At 45.5% G+C, this 26,528-nt stretch overlaps 1 protein-coding gene across 4 annotated transcripts in view; it reads right to left on the bottom strand.

Moving 5' to 3' along the window:
• The window catches only part of lipeb (lipase, hormone-sensitive b), a 72,446-nt gene extending 46,407 nt beyond the window's left edge, over positions 1-26,039 (bottom strand). For all 4 annotated transcript variants that reach the window (XM_059968170.1, XM_059968178.1, XM_059968186.1 and 1 more), the window contains exons 1-2: positions 25,939-26,039; positions 7,062-7,597 (exon numbers count right to left, since the gene is read on the bottom strand). In XM_059968170.1, the coding sequence (XP_059824153.1) occupies positions 7,062-7,597; positions 25,939-26,002 (600 nt within the window). In that variant the 5' untranslated portion in view covers positions 26,003-26,039. The remainder of the gene's footprint in view (positions 1-7,061; positions 7,598-25,938) is intronic.
• Positions 26,040-26,528: the final 489 nt, after the last annotated feature.

Below are 26,528 nucleotides of genomic sequence, written 5' to 3'. Positions count from 1 at the left end.
ACATGAAGTGAGAAGCTGGAAGATGAAACATGGAAAAGGTAAAGGGCAGAAGAAGAAAGAATCTGAGGATAATGGACAAAGTGAAGGAGGAGGTGAAGTGAAGAGAGAGGTGATGGGCAGGTGAGAAGGAGAGAGAAGAGGAGAGACAGAACAAGAAATGTTAAAAGAGTGAGGGGGGAGGAAGCTGAAAATACGAGACGTTAGACTGTCAGTTTGGAGGCTACTCAGGTGGAATCGGAAGTGTTACTCACCCAACCTTATCGGGCAGTACAGGAGGCTACATGTTGTAATGGGAATGGGAAGTAGAGTTAAAATGGGTGCCTTTTGTGGCAGACAGAGCAAAGTTACTTGATGGAGTGATCCCCCAATCTTCGTCAGATCTCACCGATATAGAGGAGGCCACACCAGGAGCATCAGATACAATAGACAAACCCAACAGATTTGCAGGTGAGCTGGGGCAGATACAGGTATATTACGTCTATTTAGTCAGTCAGTGTAATCTGTCAGAAAAGGTGAGGCGGAGAGGCAGGCCCAGCAGGCTCTACAATATGAAATGAATAGTCACGGTCTGGCTTGGCAATTCAAATGCACAGGAATGCAAGAAGCTGCAGAGAGTGGTGGACTCAGCCCAATACATCATGGACACACCTGTCCCCACCATCACTAATATCTACAAGAGGTACTGTCTCAAGAGGGCAACGTCTACCATCAAAGATTCCTAACATGTGGGCCATGCCACCTTCACACAGCTACCATCGGGCAGGATGTACAGAAGCCTAAGGTTCCCTCCTGTTTTAAGAGGACCACTATCACCCTAATGAAATGCTTTAAGAGTATGTTCATGGCATACATCAACTCCAATCTCCCACGCAACCTTCAGCAACTGCAATGAAGCATGCCAGCGGTGGACACCATCTCCCTGGCTCTACACTCATCCCTGGAGCATGAGAATAATGAAGACAGCTACATCAGAGTCCTATTTATAGACTACAGCTCCATCTTCAATTTCATAGCTCCAAGCAAGCTCTTCTCCAAACTCCCAGATCTGGGTCACAGCACCACCCTTTTACAACTGGATCCTTGACTTCCTGACAAACAGACCACAATCAACAGGGATAGGCAGCAACACCCCTGCCATAATTATTCTCAGCACTAGCTCTCCACAAGGCTATGTTCTCAAGCTCCCACTCTATCCTCTGCACTCTCATGACTGTGTGCCCAGATTCTACTCTAACTCCATCGACAAGCCTGCAGATGACAACACTGTGCTAGGCTGAATCTCAGTTAATGACATGACAGAGAACAGGAAGGAGATAGAAAACCTAGGTAGAGGCAACAATCTTTTCTTCATTGTCATCAGAACAAAACAGCTGATTATTGAGTTCAGGAAGGTGTGTGTGCAAACACACTTCTATCTATTTCAATGGCACTGAGGTGGGGGTGGTTGAGAGTTTCAAGTTCCTAGGTGTAAACATCACAAATAGCTTGTCCTTATCCAACTTGTAGACACCATGAATAAGAAAGCACACCAATGCCTTGCTAACTTCAGAAGTTTTCTGATGACTCTGCCATAGCTGGATGCATCAGCAAGGGAGATGAGGCTGAGTACAGGGCGACGGTGGGAAACTTTGTCACATTGTGTGAGCAGAATCATCTGCAGTTTAATGTGAAAAAGACTAAGGAGCTGGTGGTGGACCTCAGGAGGGCCAAGGCACCGGTGATCCCTGTTTCCATCTAAAGGGTCAATGTGGACATGGTGGAGGATATGAACTGACAATAAACTGGACTGGTCAAAGAACACTGAGGCTGTCTACAAGAAGGGTCAGAGCCATCTCTATTTCCTGAGGAGACTGAGGTCCTTTAAAATCTGCCGGACGATGCTGAGGATGTCTTACGAGTCTGTGATGGCCAGTGCTATCATGTTTGCTGCTGTGTGCTAGGGCAGCAGGCTGAGGGTAGCAGACACCAACAGAATCAACAAACTCATTTGCAAGGCCAGTGATGTTGTGGGGGTGGAACTGGACTCTGACGGTGGTGTCTGAAAAGAGGATGCTGTCCAAGTTGCATGCCATCTTGGACAATGACTCCCATCCACTCCATAATGTACTGGTTAGGCACAGGAGTACATTCAGCCAGAGACTCATTCCGCCGAGATGCAACACTGAGCGTCATAGGAAGTCATTCCTGTCTGTGGCCATCAGACTTTACAACTCCCCCCTCGGAGTGTCAGACACTCTTAGCCAATAGGCTGGTCCTGGACTTATTTCCACTTGGCATAATTTACTTAGTTCTTATTCTTATTTCTTTTTTCTTATTTCTGGTTTTATTTGGCTATATTTCTACTCTATTATTGGTTGGTGCAACTGTAACGAAACCCAATTTCCCTTGGGATCAATAAAGTATGTCTGTCTGTCTGCCTCTACTTTCTCAGAACATTAAAGAAATTCAGCTTGCCCTCACCAATAGGTACCATAGAAACATCCTATCTGGATGCATCATGGTTTGGCACAGCAACTGCTTATGACCACAAGAAATGGCAGAGAGTTCTGGACATTATTTGGCACATTATGGAAAGTAGCATCCCCTCCATGGACTCTGGCTACACTTCTCGCTGCCTTGACAGCAAATGTAGTCAATGATCCCTCCTTCCTCAGATAACTCCCTGTCCCATCAGGCAGAAGATACAAAAGCCTGAAAGTACGTCCCACCAAGTTCAAAGACATTTTCTATCCCGCTCTTATAAAATTATTGGACATACCTCTTGTTCTTATAATAATATCGATTCTTAACTTCATTATGGTCTAACTGTAACTACGTTTTGTTATTGTTTTCACTTGTGCTACATCAATTTGTATGGATGGCATACAGAACAGTTTTTCACCATATGTCAGAACTGTACATGTGCCATATTAAACTAAATCAATTTTCACCAGTCTTTCATTTTCACTTAAATTCTCATGCTGATGTTTCTTAAACGTTAATTCCTGAGGACTGTACTAGAACATAGAATAGTACAGTGCAGAACAGGAACAGGCTCTTCAACCCACAATGTCTGTACTGATCATGATGCTAACCCCAACTGCTTGCAAATGGTCTATATTCCTCCAGAGTTGAAACAGTTTAAGTATAAAGATAATGTCTATAAACATCATGCATGGGCCCTTGAACATAGAAGATTGAAGTCACCCTAATCACATGCTTAATTAATTTAGTTGGGAAGATATAGAGGAGGCATAGCCTTGAATTTAGAACCAGGTCACTTGGCAGGGATGTCAGACTGTTCAATGCCTCAAGCTCCCTTTGCCTTATGATAAGATCATGGCTGATCCATCCTCCCTCCTGTGCACTTTCCCAGTCTCTCCTCAAAACTTGCGATTCCCATATTGATTAAAAATCTAACTCAGCTTTGAAGTATTCTGCTCTGCTCTGGACCAATGTAACCAGCAGAGAGTGGTAATCACAGCCCAGTCCATCATAGGGTAAATCCAGACCACCTTCACGGTACATTACTTCAGGAAGACTAGTGCTGTTGTAGAAAATTCCTTCCACACTGGGCATTCCCTTTTCACCTTTATGACTTCTGGGAGCTTCAAACCTGAACAACCAGTCTCAAGAACATCTTCTTTCCCACTGCTATCAGACATCTGAATCAGTCAGCTCTCTCACATTGCCTTCCCAGTGGTGCTGCTGCATTTTTGGACTGTTAACTCTATCTCTGTTATTCTGAGATTGTCACTTCCACAGTTCCGTTTGCACTACAATCTTCGACCCATTCTGCTGTTGAGCCCATTGCTGTGTTTACTTATTTAGTGATACAGCACAAAGTTTGCCTTTCCAACCCTTCAAGGCATGCCGCATCAGCAACCCCTGACAAACCTGAATGCAACATATAAGATTATTAAGGGATTGGACAAGATAGAGGCAGGAAATATGTTCCAGATGCTGGGAGAGTCCAGTACCAGAGGGCATGGTTTGAGAATAAGGGGTAGGTCATTTAGGACAGAGTTAAGGAAAAACTTCTTCTCCCAGAGAGTTGTGGGGGTCTGGAATGCACTGCCTCGGAAGGCAGTGGAGGCCAATTCTCTGGATGCTTTCAAGAAGGAGCTAGATAGGTATCTTATGGATAGAGGAATCAAGGGATATGGGGACAAGGCAGGAACCGGGTATTGATAGTAGATGATCAGCCATGATCTCAGAATGGTGGTGCAGGCTCGAAGGGCCGAATGGTCTACTTCTGCACCTATTGTCTATTGTCTATAACCTGATTAACACCCACTAAGCTAATCAAGACACAATTTACAATTGCTAATTAATCCACCTAGTATGTCTTTGGACTGTGGGAGGAAACTAGAGGACCTGAAGAAAACTCAAGCATTCTATGGGCAGGACGTGCAGAGACTCCTTCCAGAATGGTGCCAGAATTGAACTCTGAACTCTGGAACATCCCAAGCTGTAATAGCATAGTGCTGACTGCTGCTGGCACGCACAGTGGTGTAATGGCTATTGACTTATTTACAGTATTAACAATATTTATTGCTGTATTTATTATCATGTGCACTATTTACTCTGTGAGCTTCACGCGAGCGAGGAATTTCAGTGCACTGTGGTATACATGACGATAATCTAACCTAATCTGATCTAATCTAATCTTCTTGGCTTTCTGAAGCATGGAAATCCTTAGAAGGGGGAAATTCTTCATGACAGTCACAGCCATAAACAGAAGCCCTCTTACTCTGAAACTATGCCTCTGGTAATAGGCTCTCCGACAAGAAGATAATTCCTTCCAAAACTTACAATGTCAAGACCCATGAATTGTCCATTCTTCAGTAGGGCTATCAGTAGGGATTCAACCATAAGGAAAGTAAAACGTTTTTACTTTCTCAGGGGGGATCAGTTTGTCACACATACAGGAATACTATTAGAAGTATCCTGAGTGGTTACATCACAGTCTGGTACAACAATTCGAATGCGCTGGAACGTAAGAAGCTGCAGAATTGTGCACTCAGCCCAATACAACCTGGGCACAGCCCTTCTTGCCATTGGTAGCATCTGCAGAAGGTACTGCCTCAAGAAAGCAACAACCATCCTCAAAGACTGCCACCGTCTGGGTCATGCCTTCTTGCAGTTGCCATCAGGCAGAAGGTACAGAATCCTGAAGTCCCACAGTACTATGTTCAGGAACAGCTACTTCCCTTCCACCATTTGGTTCTTGAACCAACCAGCACAACCTCAGTATAGCAAAACTACCATTCATGGTTTATGTCTTAACCTCATCAGTACTCACAAAATTCATCACCTCGTGTTTATTAACATTTATGCCATTGGTTAGTTGGAATAGCCGCTTATTTAGAGAACAAAAACTAATTAAGAAAATAGGTGGGATTCCCTTTGTTTATTTGGGACACTATGCTGCTTAATTGGGACAAGGGACTGTTACTGAACAGCTTCTAACTAGTCAGTCGGTGCACTGTGCAGCCGTTAGACACGATGGAGCGAACAGTTTTCATTAGTTGCATGCACTTGTGTTACGTTGTCCATATCAGCCGTTGGACGCCAATTCAAAAAACAGTGATTATTGATTTTTTTTTTTATTTTGATGTCAGTAGGAAGGCAATGAAGGCAGTCCATTATCTGCACTAGGTGCCTGCACTGACTTTGTTCATTTACAGTCAATCAAAAGAACACTGCACAGTCAATAACTACTAGGAACTAACAGTTCCTAAAGTCTTATACTGCTGTAGAGGTATTGGTAGTGTTCTAATTTGTTTTGTACTTCATTTAAATGCATAATTCGTTATTCAGTTAAACAGCAGTTTGTCTGTTTTATACCTTTGAACTATATCCATGAAATTTCAGCTAATTGGGGCAGTTGCTTAATTGGGCCAAAATATTCTGGTTACAATGAGTCCTAATTAACCGAAATCCATGGTGTACATTTCCTTAAATAATAGGCCAAAAGTTTTTACTGTACTCTAGATGTCGGCTCACTTGTGCCTTGTACAGAGGAGTAAGATCTCCCTACTTTTGTATCCTAATCACCTTGAGATAAAAATCAACATTCTATCAGCCTTCCTGATGACCTGCTGTTCCGTATACAGTAAAACTCTGATAATCTGGTTTCCGGTTACTTGGAAATCCTGTTGGTTTGGTACCTGGCTCACAACGTCTATTTCATATGCTCCTTTCAAGCTCACTATGACCCATTTCCTTCTCCCATTAGATTCATTGCACTCCAATTTCTGCAACCCCTTTAAACCCAATGGGGTCCTGATTCCTGCTCCTTTTAAACTCACCAAGACCCTGACCCACTCCCTTTAAAATCACCAGACCCCTATTTCCTACTCACTTTAAACTCACTAGGACTCTGTTTCCATAAGAAAATAAGACCATAAGAGATATGAGCAGAATTGGCCGAAGGAATCTGCATTCCATCATGTCTGGGGTATAGGGACTAGAGGGGTTTACAGAGATAGGGAAGGGTATTGTGGTTAGAGGGATTTATGGAGGGAGGTGTATAGGAGCTAGAAATATAGGAGGGTCACAGAGTGGATTCAAGGGGGGGAGTGTAGGGAATAATGAGGTACGTAAAGGGTTAGAGAGAGAGTGGAAGGTTGTAGGGGTTGGATAGTGTCAGAGATGGGGAGGGGGGAGCAGAGGGCAGAAAGGGGTACAGAGTTGGGGAAGGGTGTTGGGGCTGGAGGCATCACAGAGATGGTGAGGGATGCAAAGGCCAGGAAAGAGCATAGGCACGGGGGGGGGGGGGGGGGGTATGGTTTACAAAAATGGGGAGGGGCATAGGATTCTGCAGAATTGGCTTGACACTGAGGGGAAGGAACACTGACCTGGTTTACAAAAATGGGGAGGGGCATAGGATTCCGCAGAATTGGCTTGACACTGAGGGGAAGGAACACTGACCTGGTTTACAAAAATGGGGAGGGGCATAGGATTCCGCAGAATTGGCTTGACACTGAGGGGAAGGAACACTGACCTGGTTTACAAAAATGGGGAGGGGCATAGGATTCCGCAGAATTGGCTTGACACTGAGGGGAAGGAACACTGACCTGGAAGCCCAAGCATCGGCCGTAAAAGCAGCCCTTGTGCATGGAGTTGGACTCACGGAGGAACTCCTCAGACAGGCCCCTTTCCTCGTCGGAGAAAAGGTTGCCCTGCCTGCTGTCGGCAAGCAGCTTCTGGGCAAAGTAGAGCAGGGCACGGAGCTGCCTCAGCGCTGAGCTGTAGGCCTCGATCTCCATCAGGTTGTGGCTTGTGCGGAAGAAAATGCTGCGGCGGTTGGCAGCGATGTAGCGGGCCTTGTGGATAATGTGGAGGATGCAAGCCCGAACCACCTTCATCAGGCTGCGGTACCCGTTGGCAGGCGTTCGCTCGTCGAAGTCGAAGGCAGCGAAGGATCCCGCAAAGGCAAGCATCAGAGGCTGCAGCCCACGTGTGTCCTCTTGGATCTGGCTGAAGGCAGAAATGAAGCGACGAGAGGTCTCTGACGGGTTCTCCTGGAAGAAGTGGACATTGTCCTCGATGACGGACTGCAGCAACAGGAACATGGTCCTTGTGTCCATGGAGGAGGTGTGCATAAGTGACCCTGGAGGATCAGATTCAACAGATTAATTTAGTTGGGCATTTCATTACTGACAGGTATAAACGCAAAAGATTCTGTTAGTTCTATACAGCATTTAGTTAGTTCAACATGCCAACATGCTCAGAGGGTTTATACCAGTGCTGAGCTGTTCTGTGCACTGAATTCCAGTGGCGGTGGAAAAAAGGCTGCATATAGTGGAATTTGATAGAAGAAGGTGGAGCAGGAAACTGAATAGGGAGGTGTGGAGGAACAGTAACAGGTGGGGTCCCAGTGGGATGGGTATGAGGGTGATGGGCAAATGAAGTGCAAGGAGGAGGGGAAAGAAACAGGATGATGGGTTAATACCTGACTTTCAAGAGCACTTGTGTGTTATGTTCCGGCTGGACTTGGTCCTTAAACTGCTGGAGACCAGTGCGGAAAGATCAGGTGCTGTTTTCTCCTGCCAATGTTTTGTCACTTTGCAACCTTATCCTACAATCTCTTTGAATTATGGAGGACAGCATGTGTACAAATGTCTCTCTCCAGCAGACTTCATCATGAACGTCATGACTCCAGTATTTCTATTCTTTAATGTTTCTTAATTGTACATAGGTTTTTTTTTCTATCACTGAGCAGCAGTGAACTATCTGAGTGGCCTATCATAGTTCTCTTTGGGAATTAGTTGACTTGATCAGCATTTCCGATCTGGCTGTTGTTCACGATTGCACTTAATAAAAAAAAAGGGGGCTGGGTTGTGAGTGTAGGAAGAAGTAACTTGGTCGGGAGGAGAGAAAAGAGGCGGAAAGGGGGCAGGGAGCTAGTAGTTACCTGAAAATGGTGAATATGATGTTCATGCTATGGTGCTTTACCCTACCAAAGTCAAAGTCAAGTTCATGTATTTATCGCCGCAATGAAAAACTTACTTGTAGCAGCATCACAGGCACACGGTATCAGAGACACAACATTCACAAGAAAAACGCAAATTAAACATACAGTATATTATATCCACCTTTAATCAGAAAGAACACAATTAGAACATAAACAGTCTATTGCAATACAAATCATCGACACAAGGGTTTCCAGCAGGTTAGGCAGCACCTATGGAAGTCAGCGCTTTGGAATGATACTGTTCATCAGGTTGCTGGTGAAGCGTCTCAGCCCGAAACATCGATTGTTTATTCCCCTCCACAGATGTTGCTTGACTTACTGAGTTCCTCCAGCATTTTGTGTGGGTGGTACTTTCTAGTGTCAAGGTGTTGCTAAAATGATGTACCGATTAGGGTTGAGCCAGTTAATTCAAGAACTGAATGGTTGAAGGGAAGTAGCTTTTCCTGAACTGGTGATGTGGGATTTCAGACTTCTGTACCTCCTGCCCAATGGTAGAGAAAATGGGCAAGGCCCAGATGGTGTCAAGTCAAGTCACTTTTATTGTCATTTCGACCATAACTGTTGGTACAGTATACAGTAAAAATGAGACAATGTTTTTCAGGACCATGGTGTTACATGACAGTACAAAAACTAGACTGAACTACATAAAATAACAAGACAGAGAAAACTACACTAGACTACAGACCTACACAGGACTGCGTAAAGTGCACAAAAACATTGCAGGCATCACAGTAAATAATAAACAGGACAATAGGACAAGGTGTCAGTCCAGGCTCTGGGTATTGAGGAGTCTGATAGCTTGGGGAAAGAAACTGTTACATAGTCTGGTCGTGAGAGCCCGAATGCTTCGAAGCCTTTTCCCAGATGGCAGGAGGGAGAAAAGATTGTATGAGGGGTGCATGGGGTCCTTCATAATGCTGTTTCCTTTATGGATGCAGCGTGTAGTGTAAATGTCCGTGATGGAGGGAAGAGAGACCCTGATGATCTTCTCAGCTGACCTCACTATCCGCTGCAGGGACTTGCGATCCGAGATAGTGCAATTTCCGAACCAGGCAGTGATGCAGCTGCTCAGGATGTTCTCAATACAACCCCTGTAGAATGTGATGAGGATGGGGGGGGGGGGGGGTGGGAGATGGACTTTCCTCAGCCTTCGCAGAAAGTAGAGACGTTGCTGGGCTTTCTTTGCTATGGAGCTGGTGTTTGCTGATGGACATTGCCTTCTAGAAACTAAATACCTCCTGTAGATACTACCAATGGTGTGGAGGGACATGCCCGTGATGTATTGGGCTGAATCCACTACTCTCTGCAGCTTCTTACATTTCTGCACATTCAGATTGCCACATCAGACCGTGATGAAGCCAGTCAGAATACTTTCAACAGGACACTGGCAGACCTTGACATGGGTGATGATGACTCCGGGAAAATAAGCGTCAATTACAATGGTGCTTGGCTGGACAGATAAAACCACGTTGTTATCACCTCCCTGGTTCCCAGATATCTCCATCACCTTCTCTGCTACTCTCACAAAATTTGGACCAGTATTTGAATTACCATTTCCCCAGGATGGAAGAGTCAAATATTTTGCAAAGTAGTTTATTTTTGGTAAAAAAAAAAATCAAAATAAACACTTCATAAGATACAAGAACAGAATTCTACCATTCTGCCCATTGACTCTGCTCAACCATTCAAACATGGGTGACTTTATTTCCCTCCAAGTCCATTCTCCCACCTTGTCCCTTTAATCCTTAATCTCTTAATCATTCTTGGTTTCCAAGTGATGCAGAAAGATTTCTCACATAAACTATTTTACAACCAGTTATTTCTCTGATTTCTTTCGTTAATTGCAATTGAATGAAACATTGGACATATTCAATCAGCCTGGTCGAGGCAGCTGCCTTTTTTTGTGTTGCAAGTGATATAACTAATCTAAGTTAAGCTTTACAATCAATCAAACATTTTTGAGTCAGAACCGTTTTTCACTGTGAAGGAAAATATTGTGAGTTAAAGATTTTGGTAATAAAGAGTTAATATTGGCTTTTTGGTTTGCAGATTAGTTTGTTATAGATAAGGCCTTGGCTTTCAGCAGAGATGACTTTTAGAAAAAATACTTGCAGTTGCTTATCTTGTCAGCATTAGACTCAAGGATATGAGACAAACTTGATGCTGATACAAAGTTGTACACAGGTTTGAATTTTTAATTTTTGGCTGTTGCTGTGGGTATAGTTTATCACAAGAGAACTGATTGTGAACCTAGCTTATCTTTTCTAATTCACAAGGTTAATCGACCAGCCTTTGCTTTTGCTATCGATTGTACACACATAAAAGGAGCTACGTTCTCTGTATTATTTGGAGTTCAAAACCCACTGTTAGAGGTTCCACTCCCCATGATGTCATGAATAAAGCTCTCTACTTCAAAGTGCATCTCTAATTTACTTGCGATCAACTTTCATCAAATTTCCTTAGCAAATTAATTTCCCTAACATTCACATAAAGTTCTTTACAACCAGTTACTTCTTTGTCTTATTTAGTTAATGGCAGCCAGATGGAGCACGGACAACGTCTTTATTCCTTGGAGCATTGGAAGTGGAGATATACTGCACAGAGATATACAAAATCATGTGGAGTGTGCTTTGGGTGAATGCACAGTTATTTTGTCAGGGAAAGGGAATTAAGAACTAGAGGGCATAGGTTCAAGGTGAGAAGGCGAAAATTTAAAAGAAACTTCTTCCCATACTAATGGTGATTGGTGTAGGGAATGAGCTGCCAGAGGAAGTCGTAGGGATGAGTACAATTGTAACGCTTAGAAGACACTTGGTAGAGACATGGATGGAAACATAGAAATACAGGCCAAACACAGGCAACTTGGTTGGCATGCACAATTTGGGCCAAAGGACATGTAGCTCTTGGATTCTTGGTTCTAGATTCTCCTTCAAGATGAAGCATCCACTCCACACCCGCCCTATCAAGATCCCCTTCACTATTCCAAACACCAGTATTCACAAGACTTCTCTTGCAATCTATCACCACAAGACAACCTGTCCATTCCTGAACTGCATCAAACACATGGCCATCCTTCCTTATATAGAGACATCAATCCTGTACACAGGAGACTAGATATAGTCTCAGCAATGTCCTGCACAATTGAAACACAATCCTTACCTTTCCATTTAATCTCTCCATCAATAAATGATAACGTTGTTAGCTTTTCTAATTAGTTGCTATTTCTGCACACTTAATCTTGAGAATCATGTAAATGGACACAAAATGCAATATACTACAGAGCACACCTACCACTCACCAACAAAATGACATGCATCAGGCATCCAGAGAGAAATGCAGCAGAGAAACAGTTCTTCCAGAGTCTGTGATGACTCATTAGCCAAGCATTTATACCAGTCCCACTTCGTTCTCCCACACACCCAACAGCTGCCCTCAGAATACACCTCTCACCTAGACCCCCCGGGGGGGGGGGGGGCGGTCAATTTACCCACGGACCCCATACATCGTATTGATGTGGAGGAAACTCAAGTGGTCATAGGGAGAGTGCTCAAATTCAACACAGACAGCACCTGAGGCTGTGATCAAAGCTGGGCCTCGAAGAGGGGGAAAGATGGTGGTGGGGAGAGGGTGGCACGGAGGAGGGGATGGGGGAAATGTGGTGAGGGGAGGAAGGGGGTAAAGGGGTGAGGGGGTGAAGGGCTGAGGGGGAGTGGGAGTGGGAAGTGAATCCAATCAGATTGTATAGCCATTAAATATAAATCTGCAACGTTCAGGGTAATATCATCACACAGGGCGACAAAAGGTCATGGGGGCCATGGAAATCCTGTGCTCCCTGAGAAAACACTAAGATGAAATCAATACCCTTGCATCAATGGTGTGAGGGGTTATCTAATCAAGTATCTAAGGCTTCATGTGAATTAAGAATCAAGGTGTCAGCAGCATACTATCTTTGAGGAGCTGTGATGAACACTAATTCTGTTTCTTCTTCCACAGAGCCATCATTAATCAATGTGGAAACAGGCCACTGGGCCCACTGTGCTGACTACTGGGCACCTATCTGTATTTATCTTAACTTTGCTGCCAGGGTGGTGATAGAGACAAATACATTAGGGGCATTTAAAAGACTTAGTTCGAGAAATGGATGGAAGAGAAATGGAGGGGTTTGATTGATTGTGAATAGGTTAAAGGGTCAGCACAACATTGTGAGCTGAAGAGCCTGCACTACTTTACTTTATTGTCACCAAGCAATCATCCCTCAGAAACTGATTGGAAAGCTAAGCCTACTGGGCCTGAACACCTCCCTCTACAACTGGATTCTAGACTTCCTGACTGGGAGACCTCAGTCAGTCCGGATCGGGAGCAGCATCTCCAACACCATCACACTGAGCACGGGGCTCCCCAGGGTTGCGTGCTCAGCCCACTGCTGTTCACTCTGCTGATCCACGACTGCGCTGCAACACACAGCTTGAACCATATCATCAAGTTCGCCGATGACACAACCGTGGTGGGTCTCATCAGCAAGAACGATGAGTCAGCTTACAGAGAGGAGGTGCAGCGGCTAACGGACTGGTGCAGAGCCAACAACCCGTCTCTGAATGTGAACAAAACAAAAGAGATGGTTGTTGACTTCAGGAGGGCATGGAGCGACCACTCCCCGCTGAACATCGACGGCTCCTCGGTAGAGATCGTAAAGAGCACCAAATTTCTTGGTGTTCACCTGGCGGAGAATCTCCCCGGGTCCCTCAACACCAGCTCCATAGCAAAGAAAGCCCAGCAGCGTCTCTACTTTCTGCAAAGGCTGAGGAAAGTCCATCTTCCACCCTCCATCCTCATCACATTCTACAGGGGTTGTATTGAGAGCATCCTGAGCAGCTGCATCACTGCCTGGTTTGGAAATTGCACCATCTCGGATCTCAAGACCCTGCAGTGGATAGTGAGATCAGCTGAGAAGATCCAGCCATCATGGACATTTACACTACACGCTGCATCCACAAAGGAAACAGCATTATGAAGGACCCCATGCACCCCTCATACAATCTCTTCTCCCTTCTGCTGTCTGGGAAAAGGCTCCAAAGCATTCAGGCTCTCACGACCAGACTATATAACAGTTTCTTCCCCCAAGCTATCAGACTCCTCAATACCTGAAGCCTGAACTGACACCTTGCCCTACTGTCCTGTTTATTATTTATTGCAATGCCTGCATTGTTTTTGTGCACTTTATGCAGTCCAGTGTAGGTCTGTAGTCTAGTATAGCTTTCTCTGTGTTTTTTTTATTACGTAGTTCAGTCTAGTTTTTTGTACTGTGTCATGTAAACTATGATCCTGAAAAACTTTGTCTCATTATAACTATGCACTGTACCAGCAGTTATGGTCGAAATAACAATAAAAGTTGACTTGACTTGATACCAGAGCATACAATCATCACAGCGATATTTGATTCTGCGCTTCGCACACCCTATAGTACAAATCAAAGTAAATATAATAAAAATTTAAATTATAAATCATAATTAGAAAATAGAAAAGGGAAAGTAAGGTAGTGCAAGTCAGGTCCAGATATTTGGAAGGTATGGCCCAGATCTGGGTCAGGATCTGTTCAGCAGTCTTATCACAGTTGGAAAGAAGCTGTTCCCAAATCTGGCTGTACGAATCTTCAAGCTCCTGAACCTTCTCCCGGAGGGAAGAGGGACAAAAAGTATGTTGGCTGGGTGGGTCGTGTCCTTGGTTATCCTGGCAGCACTGTTCCGACAGCGTGCAGTGTAAAGTGTGTCCAAGGATGGAAGATTGGCTTGTGTGATGTGCTGGGCTATGTTCACGATCTCCTGCAGCTTCTTCTGGTCTTAGACAGGACAACTTCCATACCAGGTTGTGATGCACCCTAAAAGAATGCTTTCTACGGTGCATCTATAAAAATCAGTGAGGGTTTTAGGAGACAGGCCAAATTTCTTCAGCTTTCTCAGGAAGTAAAGGCGCTGGTGGGCCTTCTTGGCAGTGGACTCTGCTTGGTTAGACCAAGTCAGGTCATTTGTGATATTCACCCCCAGAAACTTCAAGCTTCTGACCTGTTCCACCTGCGCACCACCAATGTAGATGGGGTCATGCGATCCGCTACTCCTTCTGAAGTCAACAACCAATTCCTTCGTCTTGCTAACGTTGAGGGATAGGTTATTGTCTTCGCACCATGCCACCAGGTTCTTAATTTCCTCTCTGATTCATCATTACCCAAGAAACAACCTACAATTGTGGTGTCATCAGCAAACTTATATATTGAGTTTGATGGAAACTTGGCTACACAATCATGGGTGTACAGTGAGTACAGCAGGGGGCTGAGTACACAACCTTGTGGGGCACCGGTGCTCAGAGTGATTGTAGAGGAGAGCTTGTCCCCTATTTTTACAGCCTGGGTCCTGTCTGTGAGGAAGTTGAAGATCCAGCTGCAGATTTGAGTGCTAAAACCCAGGCTCTGGAGCTTAGGAATCAGTTTATTTGGTATTAAAGGCAGAGCTGTAGTCAATGAAAAAGAGCCTTACATATGCGTCTTTATTCTCCAGGTGTTCTAAGGAGGAATGTGGTGCCAGAGAGTTGGCATCTGCCGTTGACCTGTTGCTCTGGTAGGCAAATTGCTAAGTATCAAGGTTGACCAGTAGGTTATGGTTGATTACCAATCGCTCGAAGCACTCCATAGCAATTGATGTCAGAGCCCAGGTTGATAGCCATTCAGGCATGCCACCTTGCTTGTCTTCGGCACCAGGATTATCGTTGCCTTCTTAAAACATGAGGGGATCTTAGACTGAAGCAGGGAGCAGTTGAAGATGCTGTAATGTTCTAAATTCTCTATTCTATTTTCATGGATGGAAGGCATGAGCCAGCCTCAGCACATATATCTAACTAATCAAGATCCCTTTGTAATTTTTCTAACATACACTGTCGACATCACCACCTATTTTAGTATAATTTGCAAACTTACTAACCCTGCTCTATGCACTCACATCCAAATTGTATATATAAATTACTGGGTATCAGAGGAGCAAGCCTCGCTGCAGACCGCGTTGCTGCCTACTACTCAAGGACATTGGAGCTGGTGCGTGCAGTATAATCGTGGGTGATTGTCTTGGACTTTTCTCTAGTGATCGCAAGACCCTGTTCGACGTTGATAATGCAAGGTGCTGCAGGCCTGTTTCTCTTGTTGATGCAACAGACAGCAGGAGAGCTGCATGTCCTCAGTTGTAATGAGGACTAGGTCTCAAGCTGTGGGCTTGCCTGCTGCTGCAGTCCAGGGGAGGAAACACCAGAGGCGGAGCAACATAACGTCCGTGCTCGGTTGGGGGGCTGGCCTAGCCTGTTTGTGCTGCCCTCCAGTGTTCGATCGTTAGAATGACAAGCTAGATTGCAATGGCTGGGCATTGCTGGGAACTGTACAATCAATTTGCGGGACATATAGCTCAGGGTTTTGGTTGTATATATGTGTTTTTTTTTGCATGATTATGTTTCGTTTTTGCTTGCTATTTTGAATGTGCTGTGTATATTTTGCACCTTGGCCCCAAAGGAACACTGTGTCTTTTGGCTGTATTCATGTATGGTTGAATAATAACGAAACAAATTTGTTTTGAATTTTGAAAACAAAGGTCCTAGCACTGACCCTTGTGGGATACCACTGGTCACAGGCCACCAGTCTAAGAAGCAATTGTTCACCTTTGCTTTCTACCACAGAGCCTATTATGTCTAGTCCACTTTCTTCACCTGGATCCTGTGCAATCTAACCTTCCAGGCTAGCCTGCCATGAGGGAATTAATCAAACAGATGTCCACTGCTCTATTCTCATCTGCCTTCCTAGTTAACTCCTTCCAGAGGTTTATCAGATATGACTCCCCATTCACAAAGATGTGCTGACTATCTCAAATCAGACTCTGTATGATGACCTTTGTTACAAGATAAACCACTGATAGAGCATTGGAGGCTGAGCATATGGGCAATCCTTTATTCTGAAACAGTGACCCCTGATAGTAGATGTGCCCTCGGGGGAAGCATCCTCTCCACACTCACCCTGCCAAGACTCTACAAATTCAGTCATGATTCCCCCCCCCCCCACAACATCTCCCCACAAGACAACCTGCCAATTCCTAAAAAGCTTTCCTTAAATTATCTTCAACACATACAGTATATGCCCTTCTGCAAGCAGATACACGAATACAGCTCAAAGGCTTATACTGGGTGCTACACATTGATGCAATCATATAGAAGGAATAGCAGTAGATCTACTTTGTTAGAAGCTTGAGGAGATTTAGTGATGCCACCAAATACTCAAGCACATTTCTATAGCTGTAGGTCAGAGAGCATTCTGACTGGTTGCATCACTGCCTGGATCACAAGAGGTTACATAGTGCTGTAGACTCAGCCATCCCATTACAGGCTCAACACTCCCCAGCACTGAGGATATCTTCAAGAGCTGGTGCCTGAAGAAGATGACGTCATTCATCTGGGACGTGCCCTCTTCTCACTACTACCTTCGGGAAGAAGTTACAGGACCCTGAAGATCCACACTTGGCACTTAAGGAACAGCTTCCTCCCCTCTGTCATCAGATTTCTGAACAGTCCATGAACAGTACCTTCTTTTTTTGCACTATTTATATATTTTTTGTAATTTATATCTATGTCTGCATAGCACTCCTGCCACAAATGAACAAATTTTGGGTCACCTAAGTCAGTGATAATAGACCTGATTCTGATGAGTAATCATCAAACTATGCAACTACTCTTGTGGTTTTAAAGATTTCTTTAAAAAGTGGGTTGCACAGGGTTTCTAACAGGACAACAAAGAGGAAGCAGAGTTAGGAAGGGAATTCCAGAGATGAGGGCCAAGGTCAGAATCAAGTGACTGCCAAGCATCTGGATGAGGTTAGGTTGACGGGAAGTGCTAGTTTGCAGTCTTGGGGTGTGGGAAGGTGGGGGTAGAGATAACACAAGAGAATGGGCAAGGCTTTCAGCAGCAAGCACAGTGTACACAAGCAAACATGCCTGCTGAATCCAGAGGGCACCTACTGTGCAACAGAGGAGGTAGTGGTGGTGTCGTGAGCAGAGGTGGAAAAAGCAGTGTCCTTTACAGCTAATAAGATGAAGTCCCAACACTGGGCATCATTTCAAAGTAGATGGACAAAGTCCACAGTAAGAGTATTGTGTAGAGTTCTGGCTATCTCGCTACAGGGTGTCATTATACTAGAAAGGATGAAAAAAAGATGCTTAGAGACAGCGTGGTAAAGAAAGCATTTGGCATGCTTGCCTCAGGGCAGCGAGACAGGAATTAAGACGTCATGTTACAACCCCGTATAGGATGTTGCTGAGACAATACCTGGAGCATTATGTGTATTTCTAGTGACCAGCTGTAGGAAGGATGTCATTAAGCTGGAGATGGTGCAGGCGTGGTTCTCTAACACATAGCACCCCCTCCCACAACACACACACACACGGATCTGAGTGGTACTAAGCCAGTCTCCAGCTCAACACTGGATGGAGACATCACAACTAAGTACTGCCTCAGCTGGAATATATATAGGTTTTGACTGAGGATTCACCATCAAAGAAACAACCTCAGCCTAAACCGTGGACTCATACTGAGCATCCAATGGGGAGGAAGGAAAGTCAGAGGATAATAAGCACAGCGACTTGTGAGAGGAAGACACAGAAACAGGGTGCTGGGGGAGAGTTGGAGGAAAGGAGCAAGATAGACTTGAAGGGAGTGGGGGAGTCAGTGGGGGGATGAGCTGGCAGGAATGGGGGCAAGAAGAAGCTTTGGAGAAAAGCTTGGTCACTGAGGATCAAAGAGGGAAAGAGGTCCAGAAAAGTGGAAATACAAACAGAGTGAATAGATAAAATGGAGAGAGAGGGGGGCAGTGGGATAGAGAGAGAGAGTGGGTCTGCGAAGAGAGTGCAGAGCAAGGAAGCATAGAGAGAAGGTGTGCAGACAGAGGGAGGGAGAGCAGAGAGTGACAATATGGGGAGGGGAGAGAGACAAGCAGGTGGGAGAGATAGAGGGTGCAGAAAGGAAGAGCAAAGTGTCTGAGTTCTCCTTTATCATACATAGCACTTCAACTTTATGAACATTCCTTCCTCAACAACAACTACTGAATTAACTGCACAGTGAAAATTTTAACTGCTTCCAGTGCCCAAAGGTGCGAAGGAGGAAGAGATTAACTTTATGCTGTTCTGTGTTACAGTTGTGTGGCCACGATGTAAAACCCTAAGGATGTACACCCTGAGAAACAATAGAAAATCTGCAGATACTGGAAATTCAAGCAACACACACAAAATGCTGGAGGAACTCAGCAGGCCAGGCAGCATTTATGGAAAAGAGTACAGTTGACATTTCAGGCCGAGACCCTTCAGCAGGACTGGGGAGAAAAAAGATGAGGGGTAGAGGTAAAAGGTGGGTGGGGGGGGGGGGGGGAGAGGAGTGAGAAGCACGAGGTTATAGGTGAGCACGTGGTCGAAGAGTCGAACAGCTGCAGAGATCACCGAGGGGGTGCAGTGAGAGAGGGTTTCACTGATATCCCACTGAAGGGATGATTTAAACTTCTGTTGGGTAGGCATCCCTGGAAGGGATTAAACTTCTTTAGATTAGTACATCCAGAATAGCTTTGTGTCAGATCCCTGGGACAGAGCTGAACCCGATCGATGCTGACTTTGGTCCAACTCAGCTGATGTTCAGATATTGCCTTACCTCACCACTTTATCTGGTGCGAACAAACTCCAATGTTACACACACCTCTTTAATCTGATAGCACGGGTCCAAGGGCAACTCTACTTCAGATACAATAACACACACGGGAATGATGTGGATAACTGGAGAGGGCACAGGGGAGGTGTACTAGGATGCTGTCTGCATTGGAGAGCATATCTTATTAGGAAAATGTTGAGTGAGCTAGGACTTTTCTCTCTGGAGCAATGGAGAATGAGAGGTGACTTGATGAGGCAGAAATGAGAGCACATCTATTTAAGGTGATTGGAGGGAGGTTTAGGGGAATGACAGGGGTGGTAGTAGAGGCAGACACATCTCTTCAAGCTTCGCCCCTCCATGGACCTATCCAAGGCTGTGGAATTAGTCTACATTTGATATCGGGTTCTGTTGATTCTGTTTGTCTCACCACAAACTATGACACTGCTGAGTGTTCCCAGCGTTTTCTATTTGGGTTTTAGACATGTTCTCTTCCCACAGCCCTGTATCAATCCCCAGACTAATCCCACTGCCCTGCTCTCTCGACACGGCCCTGTATCAATCCCCAGACTAATCCCACTGCCCTGCTCTCTCGACACGGCCCTGTATCAATCCCCAGACTAATCCCACTGCCCTGCTCTTTTGACACAGCCCTGTATCAGTCCCCAGACTAATCCCACTGCCCTGCTCTCTCCACACGGCCCTGTATCAATCCCAGACTAATCCCACTGCCCTGCTCTCTCCACAAGGCCCTGTATCAATCCCCAGACTAATCCCTCTGCCCTGCACTCTCCACACGGCCCTGTATCAGTCCCCAGACTAATCCCACTGCCCTGCTCTCTCCACACGGCCCTGTATCAGTCCCCAGACTACTCCCACTGCCCTGCTCTCTCCACACGGCCCTGTATCAATCCCCAGACTAATCCCACTGCCCTGCTCTCTCCACACGGCCCTGTATCAATCCCCAGACTAATCCCACTGCCCTGCTCTCTCGACACGGCCCTGTATCAATCCCCAGACTAATCCCACTGCCCTGCTCTCTCGACACGGCCCTGTATCAATCCCCAGACTAATCCCACTGCCCTGCTCTCTCGACACGGCCCTGTATCAGTCCCCAGACTAATCCCACTGCCCTGCTCTCTCGACATGGCCCTGTATCAGTCCCCAGACTAATCCCACTGCCCTGCTCTCTCGACACGGCCCTGTATCAATCCCCAGACTAATCCCACTGCCCTGCTCTCTCGACACGGCCCTGTATCAATCCCCAGACTAATCCCACTGCCCTGCTCTCTCCACACGGCCCTGTATCAATCCCCAGACTAATCCCACTGCCCTGCTCTCTCCACACAGACCTGCATCTTCCTCTCCTACAAAGTACACTTCACTTACTCTACCAGAACCACTTCCTGTAGCAAAATATTTTGTTACAAATGCATCTTCTACATCTATCCTCTCTAATTTATTGATCACCCCACCAACTCAGTGGTTTGTAAAACTTGATTTACTAATATTCCTAATTGTTGTCCACAGCTAAAACTGCTACATTTCCTGTCACGGCTTAGCTTACCCTGAACCAAGAACAAAGGGAAACAGGAACTTGAGCAGGCTAACCAACTCTTCAAGCCTGCCCAACTATTTGACATTATTGTGGCTGACCCTCCCCATGTCTCAATTCCACCTCTGTGGCAGATACCTCTAATCATAGAACATCTGATAGTACAGCATAAGAATGGACCATTAAACTAGTAATTAAACAACAGCCTTACAGCAGTTGAAGCCATGTTCTTGCTAAATGCATAATGACCAAACTAATCCCTTCTACGCGTGCAATGTCTAATCCTCTCCATTCTCTGCACCCTCATGTGCCTAACTAAGACCCTCTTAATTGCCTCTATCATATCAGCCTCTACAATCATTCCTGGCAGCACACTCCAGGCACCTACCACTCTGCATAAAACATACTTGTCTGGGGAAGGGGCATGGATGCTGGTGAAATGGAGAGGTAATCCACTGGGGAAGATAAGGTTTGTTGGAGTGATGAGGGAGGAGAGGGTGGGAAGATGTTAATGGTGATGACCATGTTAAAGGTGGTGGAGCAAAGTTATGGGGTCACCTCTTGCTTTGGCTATCCTACGGCTCTCTGTCTGATGAAGTACACACCCCCATCGGTATCATGGTGCTGAGGTGTAGATGAATGACTGTTCAAGTTCCTTGATGTATCACCAACCATTCATCCTGGCTCCATTTTCACAAATGCACCACAGAAAGCATCCTGACTGGCACATCACAGCTTGGTATGGTAACTACTTTACCCAAGACCACAAGAAACCGCAGTGAGTTGTGGACACAGCTCAACACATCATGGAAACCAGCTTTTCCTCAACTGACTTTGTTTACACTTCTTGTGGCTTCTGTAAAGCAGCCAACATTATCAACATTCCCTCCCACTCTGTACATTCTCTCTTCTACCTCCTCCCATTGGGCAGAAGATACAAAAGCTTGAATACACATATGACTAGGCTTAAGGACAGTTTCTGTTCTGCTGTTATCAGACTTTTGAAATAACGTTTGGTATTTTAAAGATGTACTTTGGACCTCACAAGCTACCTTGTTCTAACTATAAAAATACTCTAGTTCCCCACTCATCTTGTCAAGCACTATATCTTGAACCTCCTCATATAGTCATGGAGTTATACAGCACAGAAAAAGGGCCAAAGGAAGCATGCTGACCAGGTGGCCTTCCAGAGCTAGTACCATCAACTCACACGTGCCGCACATCCCTGCCGCAACCAGCAGGGGGTGGTTGGTGATCTTCCAGAGGCTCATGGTATGGAATGGTCATTGGAAATCTCTATCATGCGCCCGCATTCTGACTCGTACAGGAGTGTGGACAGCACACAGCTCTGGTACAGCTTCACCTTTGGATGTTGTAATTGGTTGATCCTCATATGTTGCTCATTGATCTGAAGATGTTTCTAGCTTTGCTGAGTGTGCACTGGATGTCTTTCTTGGTCCTACCATCCTGCTAAATGATGCCCAGGTAGGTGAATCTGCTGGTGTTGGGTAAGTTGGTGCCATATGTCTGAATGGGAGGAGGAGACTATAGTGAGGGCTACAGTCTCAGTCTTCTTCTGGCTGACTTTGAGTCCAACCTGTCCACCAAAGCTACACAGACCCTGTTTTTCCTTACATGTGCTGGTATGCATGTGATAGGAATTCCATCTGCAAAGTCAAGATCTTCTAAAGTAGAGAATTGAGTCTTCTTAATGCTTCTGCTTATCTTTCATTGTTAGCCTCATTTCAAAAATAGTCTTTGGCTTTATTCACCAAGGTACACGACAGACACTTTGCTATGCTGTATTCCATTTGCCACTTCTTGCCATTCTCCCATTTGTTTAAGTCCTTCTGCAGACTCCCTGCTTTCCCAACACCACCTGCCCCTCTACCTTTCTTTGTATTGTCCACAAAACCATCAATTCCATTCAGAATGACATATAATGTGAAAAGAAGTCAGCAAATTTCATAACAGGGGTCAGTGATATTAAACCCGATTCTGATTCCAATAGTCCCGCTTGGTGGCGCAACAATGTCAGCAGCGGACTCCGGAGCGAAGGTTCCCGAGTTCGAATCAAAGTCGGGTTGAGCGTCAAGCTATCAAGTCAGCTTTGTGAAAACAAGAATAGTTTGCTATGGAAACACTGCCATGACGGTGTCCCAATAACTCGACTGCCAAGTTGAGGGCTATTGTTATATTTTAAAAAAACTTTTTATATCCTGTGCTGAGTTCTGGTCATCTGACTACAGGAAGGATGTGATAATTATAGAAAGGGTGCAGGAGAGATTTAGAAGTATGTTACCTGGATTGGAGAGTATGCCTTAAGAAAAAAGGTTGAGTGAACTTGGCGTTTTCTCGTTGGAGTGACGGGGATGAGAGGTGACATGACAGAGGTGTATAAGTTGATGAGAGGCATTGATCGTGTGGATAGTCAGAAGCTTTTTACCAGGGCTGAAATGGCAATGACGAGAGGGCACAGTTTTAAGGTGCTTGGAAGTAAGTACAGAAGAGATGTCAGGGGTAAGTTTTTTTACGCAGAGAGCGGTGAGTGCTTGGAATGGGCTGCTGGTGGTAGTGGTGGAAGCAGATATATTAGGGTCTTTTAAGAGACTGCTGGATAGGTACATGGAGGTTAGAAAAATAGAGGGCTATGGGTAACCCTAGGTAATTTCTAAAGTACGTACATGTTCGGCACAGGATTGTGGGCCAAAGGATCTGTATTGTACTGTAGGTTTTCTATGTTTCTATCCTTTTTTATAGCTTACCTTCATATTTCATCTTATTGCTTTTCTTTGTTGCCTTCTGTTGGTTTTTATAATTTTTACTACATTGTATCCCTCTCTTTTGATTTTATGGACAGTGGTGGAGGTGCATACATGACTTTAAAAAATACGGATAAAACATTTTAAGAGGGATATGAGCCAAGCACGGTTAAATGGGATGAACTCAGGTCAGTATGGATGAGTTCAGCTGAATAGACTGTATAATTCTAATCCAGGAGTCTGGACTAGTGATTCAGAGATACGTGTTTAAGTTAAATTCTGGAATAAAAAGTTAGTGACAATAAAGACTCAACACAACATACGTTTTACTGCCTTCTCCTTTGACTAGCCCAGCACTTTCAAAGGTTATGTGGAATTATAATCGAGAGTTATAGAAACAGAGTCTCTATTCCTGCACACCCTTCAGTTCAATTTTGCACTCAGTGTCAATAGGAACAAGAAATTTATTGTAGACTTCAGGAAGGGGAAGTGGAAGAGCACACACCAGTCTCCATCGAGGGCTGAGTGGTGGAAAGGGTAAGCCGCTTCAAGTTCCTGGACATCCAGAGCTCCAAGGATCTATCCTGGGCCCAAAACACTTACACAATTACAAAGAAAGCATGCTAACAGCTATACTTAATTAGGAGTTTTGGTATGTCACCAGTGACGAGCTTGTGTGGTGGAGAGCATTCTGACTGGCTGCTTCAGTGCCTGGTACAGAGGCTCCAATGCATAGGAAGAAAAGATGCTGCAGAGGGTTTAGACTCAGACTAAGGGCCCTCACCATCCTGGATGTGCCCTCGTATTATTGCTATTACCAGGGAGGAAATACAAGAGGCTGAAGACCCACACTCAAACTTTTAGAAACAGCCTTCAATCTGCCATCAGATTTCTGAATGGTCGATAAACCCACCAACACTACTTCATTACTCGACTCTTGCACTGTTTATTTATCGTAACTTATAGTAATTTTTATGTCTTGCTACCACAAACAACAAATTGCACAACATGTATCAGTGAGAGTAAACCTGATTCCAATTTTGATTCACTAATGTCATCAAAGGGAATCATAACAGCCATCCTTGTTGTTTTTGAATTGTCTCCTCATATCACGACAACAAGGTTAGGTGACCTCCCGCTGAAAGTCTTTCAAGCCCCACTGAGTACTTTTTATTTACAGAAGGCAGAGGCACTGACAGCCCATGGTTAACAAAGACGTCAAAGACAATGGCAGAGATACAAAGTCTGCAATGACACACAGCAGTCAAACATTCTAAGCATAATAACAACTCCTCTGTTAGCTCCAATTTGCAAGTTAAGCCACACCAGGCAAGCTGTAGATTGTCAAACTGAGCCAAAAAAGGTAGGCGCTGCCAGCAATGGCCTTGAGTCAGATTTTTGATCCCCATTGTCCGTGTCCTTGGAATGGAGTTGTACTTTATGTCACAGCACATCAAATGCAAATCCATTCCAAAGCCAACTGGGATTAAACGCACACTCTGGATCACACATAAAATTCAGGAACACCACCACATTTATTTCTTGGGTACACAGAAAGTAATTTGGGAAAAGGGGATAATAAGGGACAGTTCAGTGGCAATCAGGGATAAGAGGGAAGGTCAGCTGGTCAGGTAGCACCTGACTGGGGATGGGGAGAGAATAGACAGTCAACATTTCAGGTCAATATCCTCATCAGTCCAGACTGTCCACTTAGGTTGGGGTGTTGGGATGGTGTTTGTTTCACTGATGCCTTTACGAATCACTGAGTGAGCACTGCCCTCTCACAGTTAATACAGCAGGGTTATTAGGAAACTCAAGGTGCATGTTAAAAGACCGTGGTCATCAGGACTAGGTGGTCTGGGCCACCTCAGGATAGTCAGGGTCTCATGGCTGATCAGGAAGATGTGAGGGAAGAGGTGGGAAATAGGCTGGGAAATTGGTACACAGCAATGCATCAGTAATGTTACTGAGGCAAAAACACTGACAAGATACTTAGTGACCCGGGAAGCTCAGGCACCAAACGCCTACTGCTCAGACTTCCTGATCATCAATCCTAATATCTCCCCTCACCACTCAGATGATCTAGCCCAGTAACTAGATTCCCAGTTCTGGATCTCTCCAGATCCCATGCCCCTGGAAACCACGTTTCCCCCACATCCCCCTGGCAACCAGGTCCTCCCTGCATCCCCGTAACTACCATCCTCGCGCAAGATTGCGAAGTCCATCCCGGGTTGCCCCGGTAACCAAGGTGCTGGCCCTTGAGAGCGGCCAACATGGCGAGTCTCCTTGGTGACTGGGTCTCCCTGGTAACCAACGCTCCGGATCAGGTATAATAGGTACACCCCAACCTCTCACCAACCTCTTCCCCCCTTTCCCATTCCCTCACCCCCTTCGTGACGGGCACGCATGAGGGAGGTTACCGGGGTAACCGATCGCCATAGTAACTGGTACCCACCTGCTAGTGGCCGGACCTTTGTGCCTCTCCCCTCCGACCCCGGCGCCGCTCCGCCCGACGCCATCTTCAACACCCGCTGCCGGCAAGGCTGTCGACCAATCACCGCCTCCGCCTCAATCAATTTCCGAAATCTTCCCCTGGATAAAATCTACCAATCAACAGCACCATAGCACCATCGTCTCCCGCCCCTTCTCCCCGGCCACCCATCTCAACCAATCGCAATCCAGGCTACTAGTGTCAATCAGCACATAGCTTCGCCTCCCTGGGAGCACAGACCCAATCGCAATCTCCTACTCAGCCGGCCCCGCCAGTCACAGTAAGACCCGCCCATCTAACCTGACCCGATTTGCGCCCCAACTGCCTACAATTGCGTCATAGGGATTGCGAGCGAATGGGAGTCGAGACTGGGGCTCGGGGGCGGGTTGGTCCTCGAACGCGGAAGTTGGATCAAGAAGCAGAACAGCCGGAGTTTCGTGCCGCCAGGTCAGGTTTTCGAGTATCCACTCCGTATCGTAGCTGAGTGGAAAGATGACTGTGCGAGGGAAGGGGCGGGAATGAGCCTGAGAAATTGGTTTATTATTGTCACATGT

The sequence above is a fragment of the Hypanus sabinus genome, chromosome 1 (genome assembly GCF_030144855.1).
Source record: "Hypanus sabinus isolate sHypSab1 chromosome 1, sHypSab1.hap1, whole genome shotgun sequence".
Classification (NCBI taxonomy): domain Eukaryota; kingdom Metazoa; phylum Chordata; class Chondrichthyes; order Myliobatiformes; family Dasyatidae; genus Hypanus; species Hypanus sabinus.
This window is presented reverse-complemented; position numbering and strand designations above follow the sequence as displayed.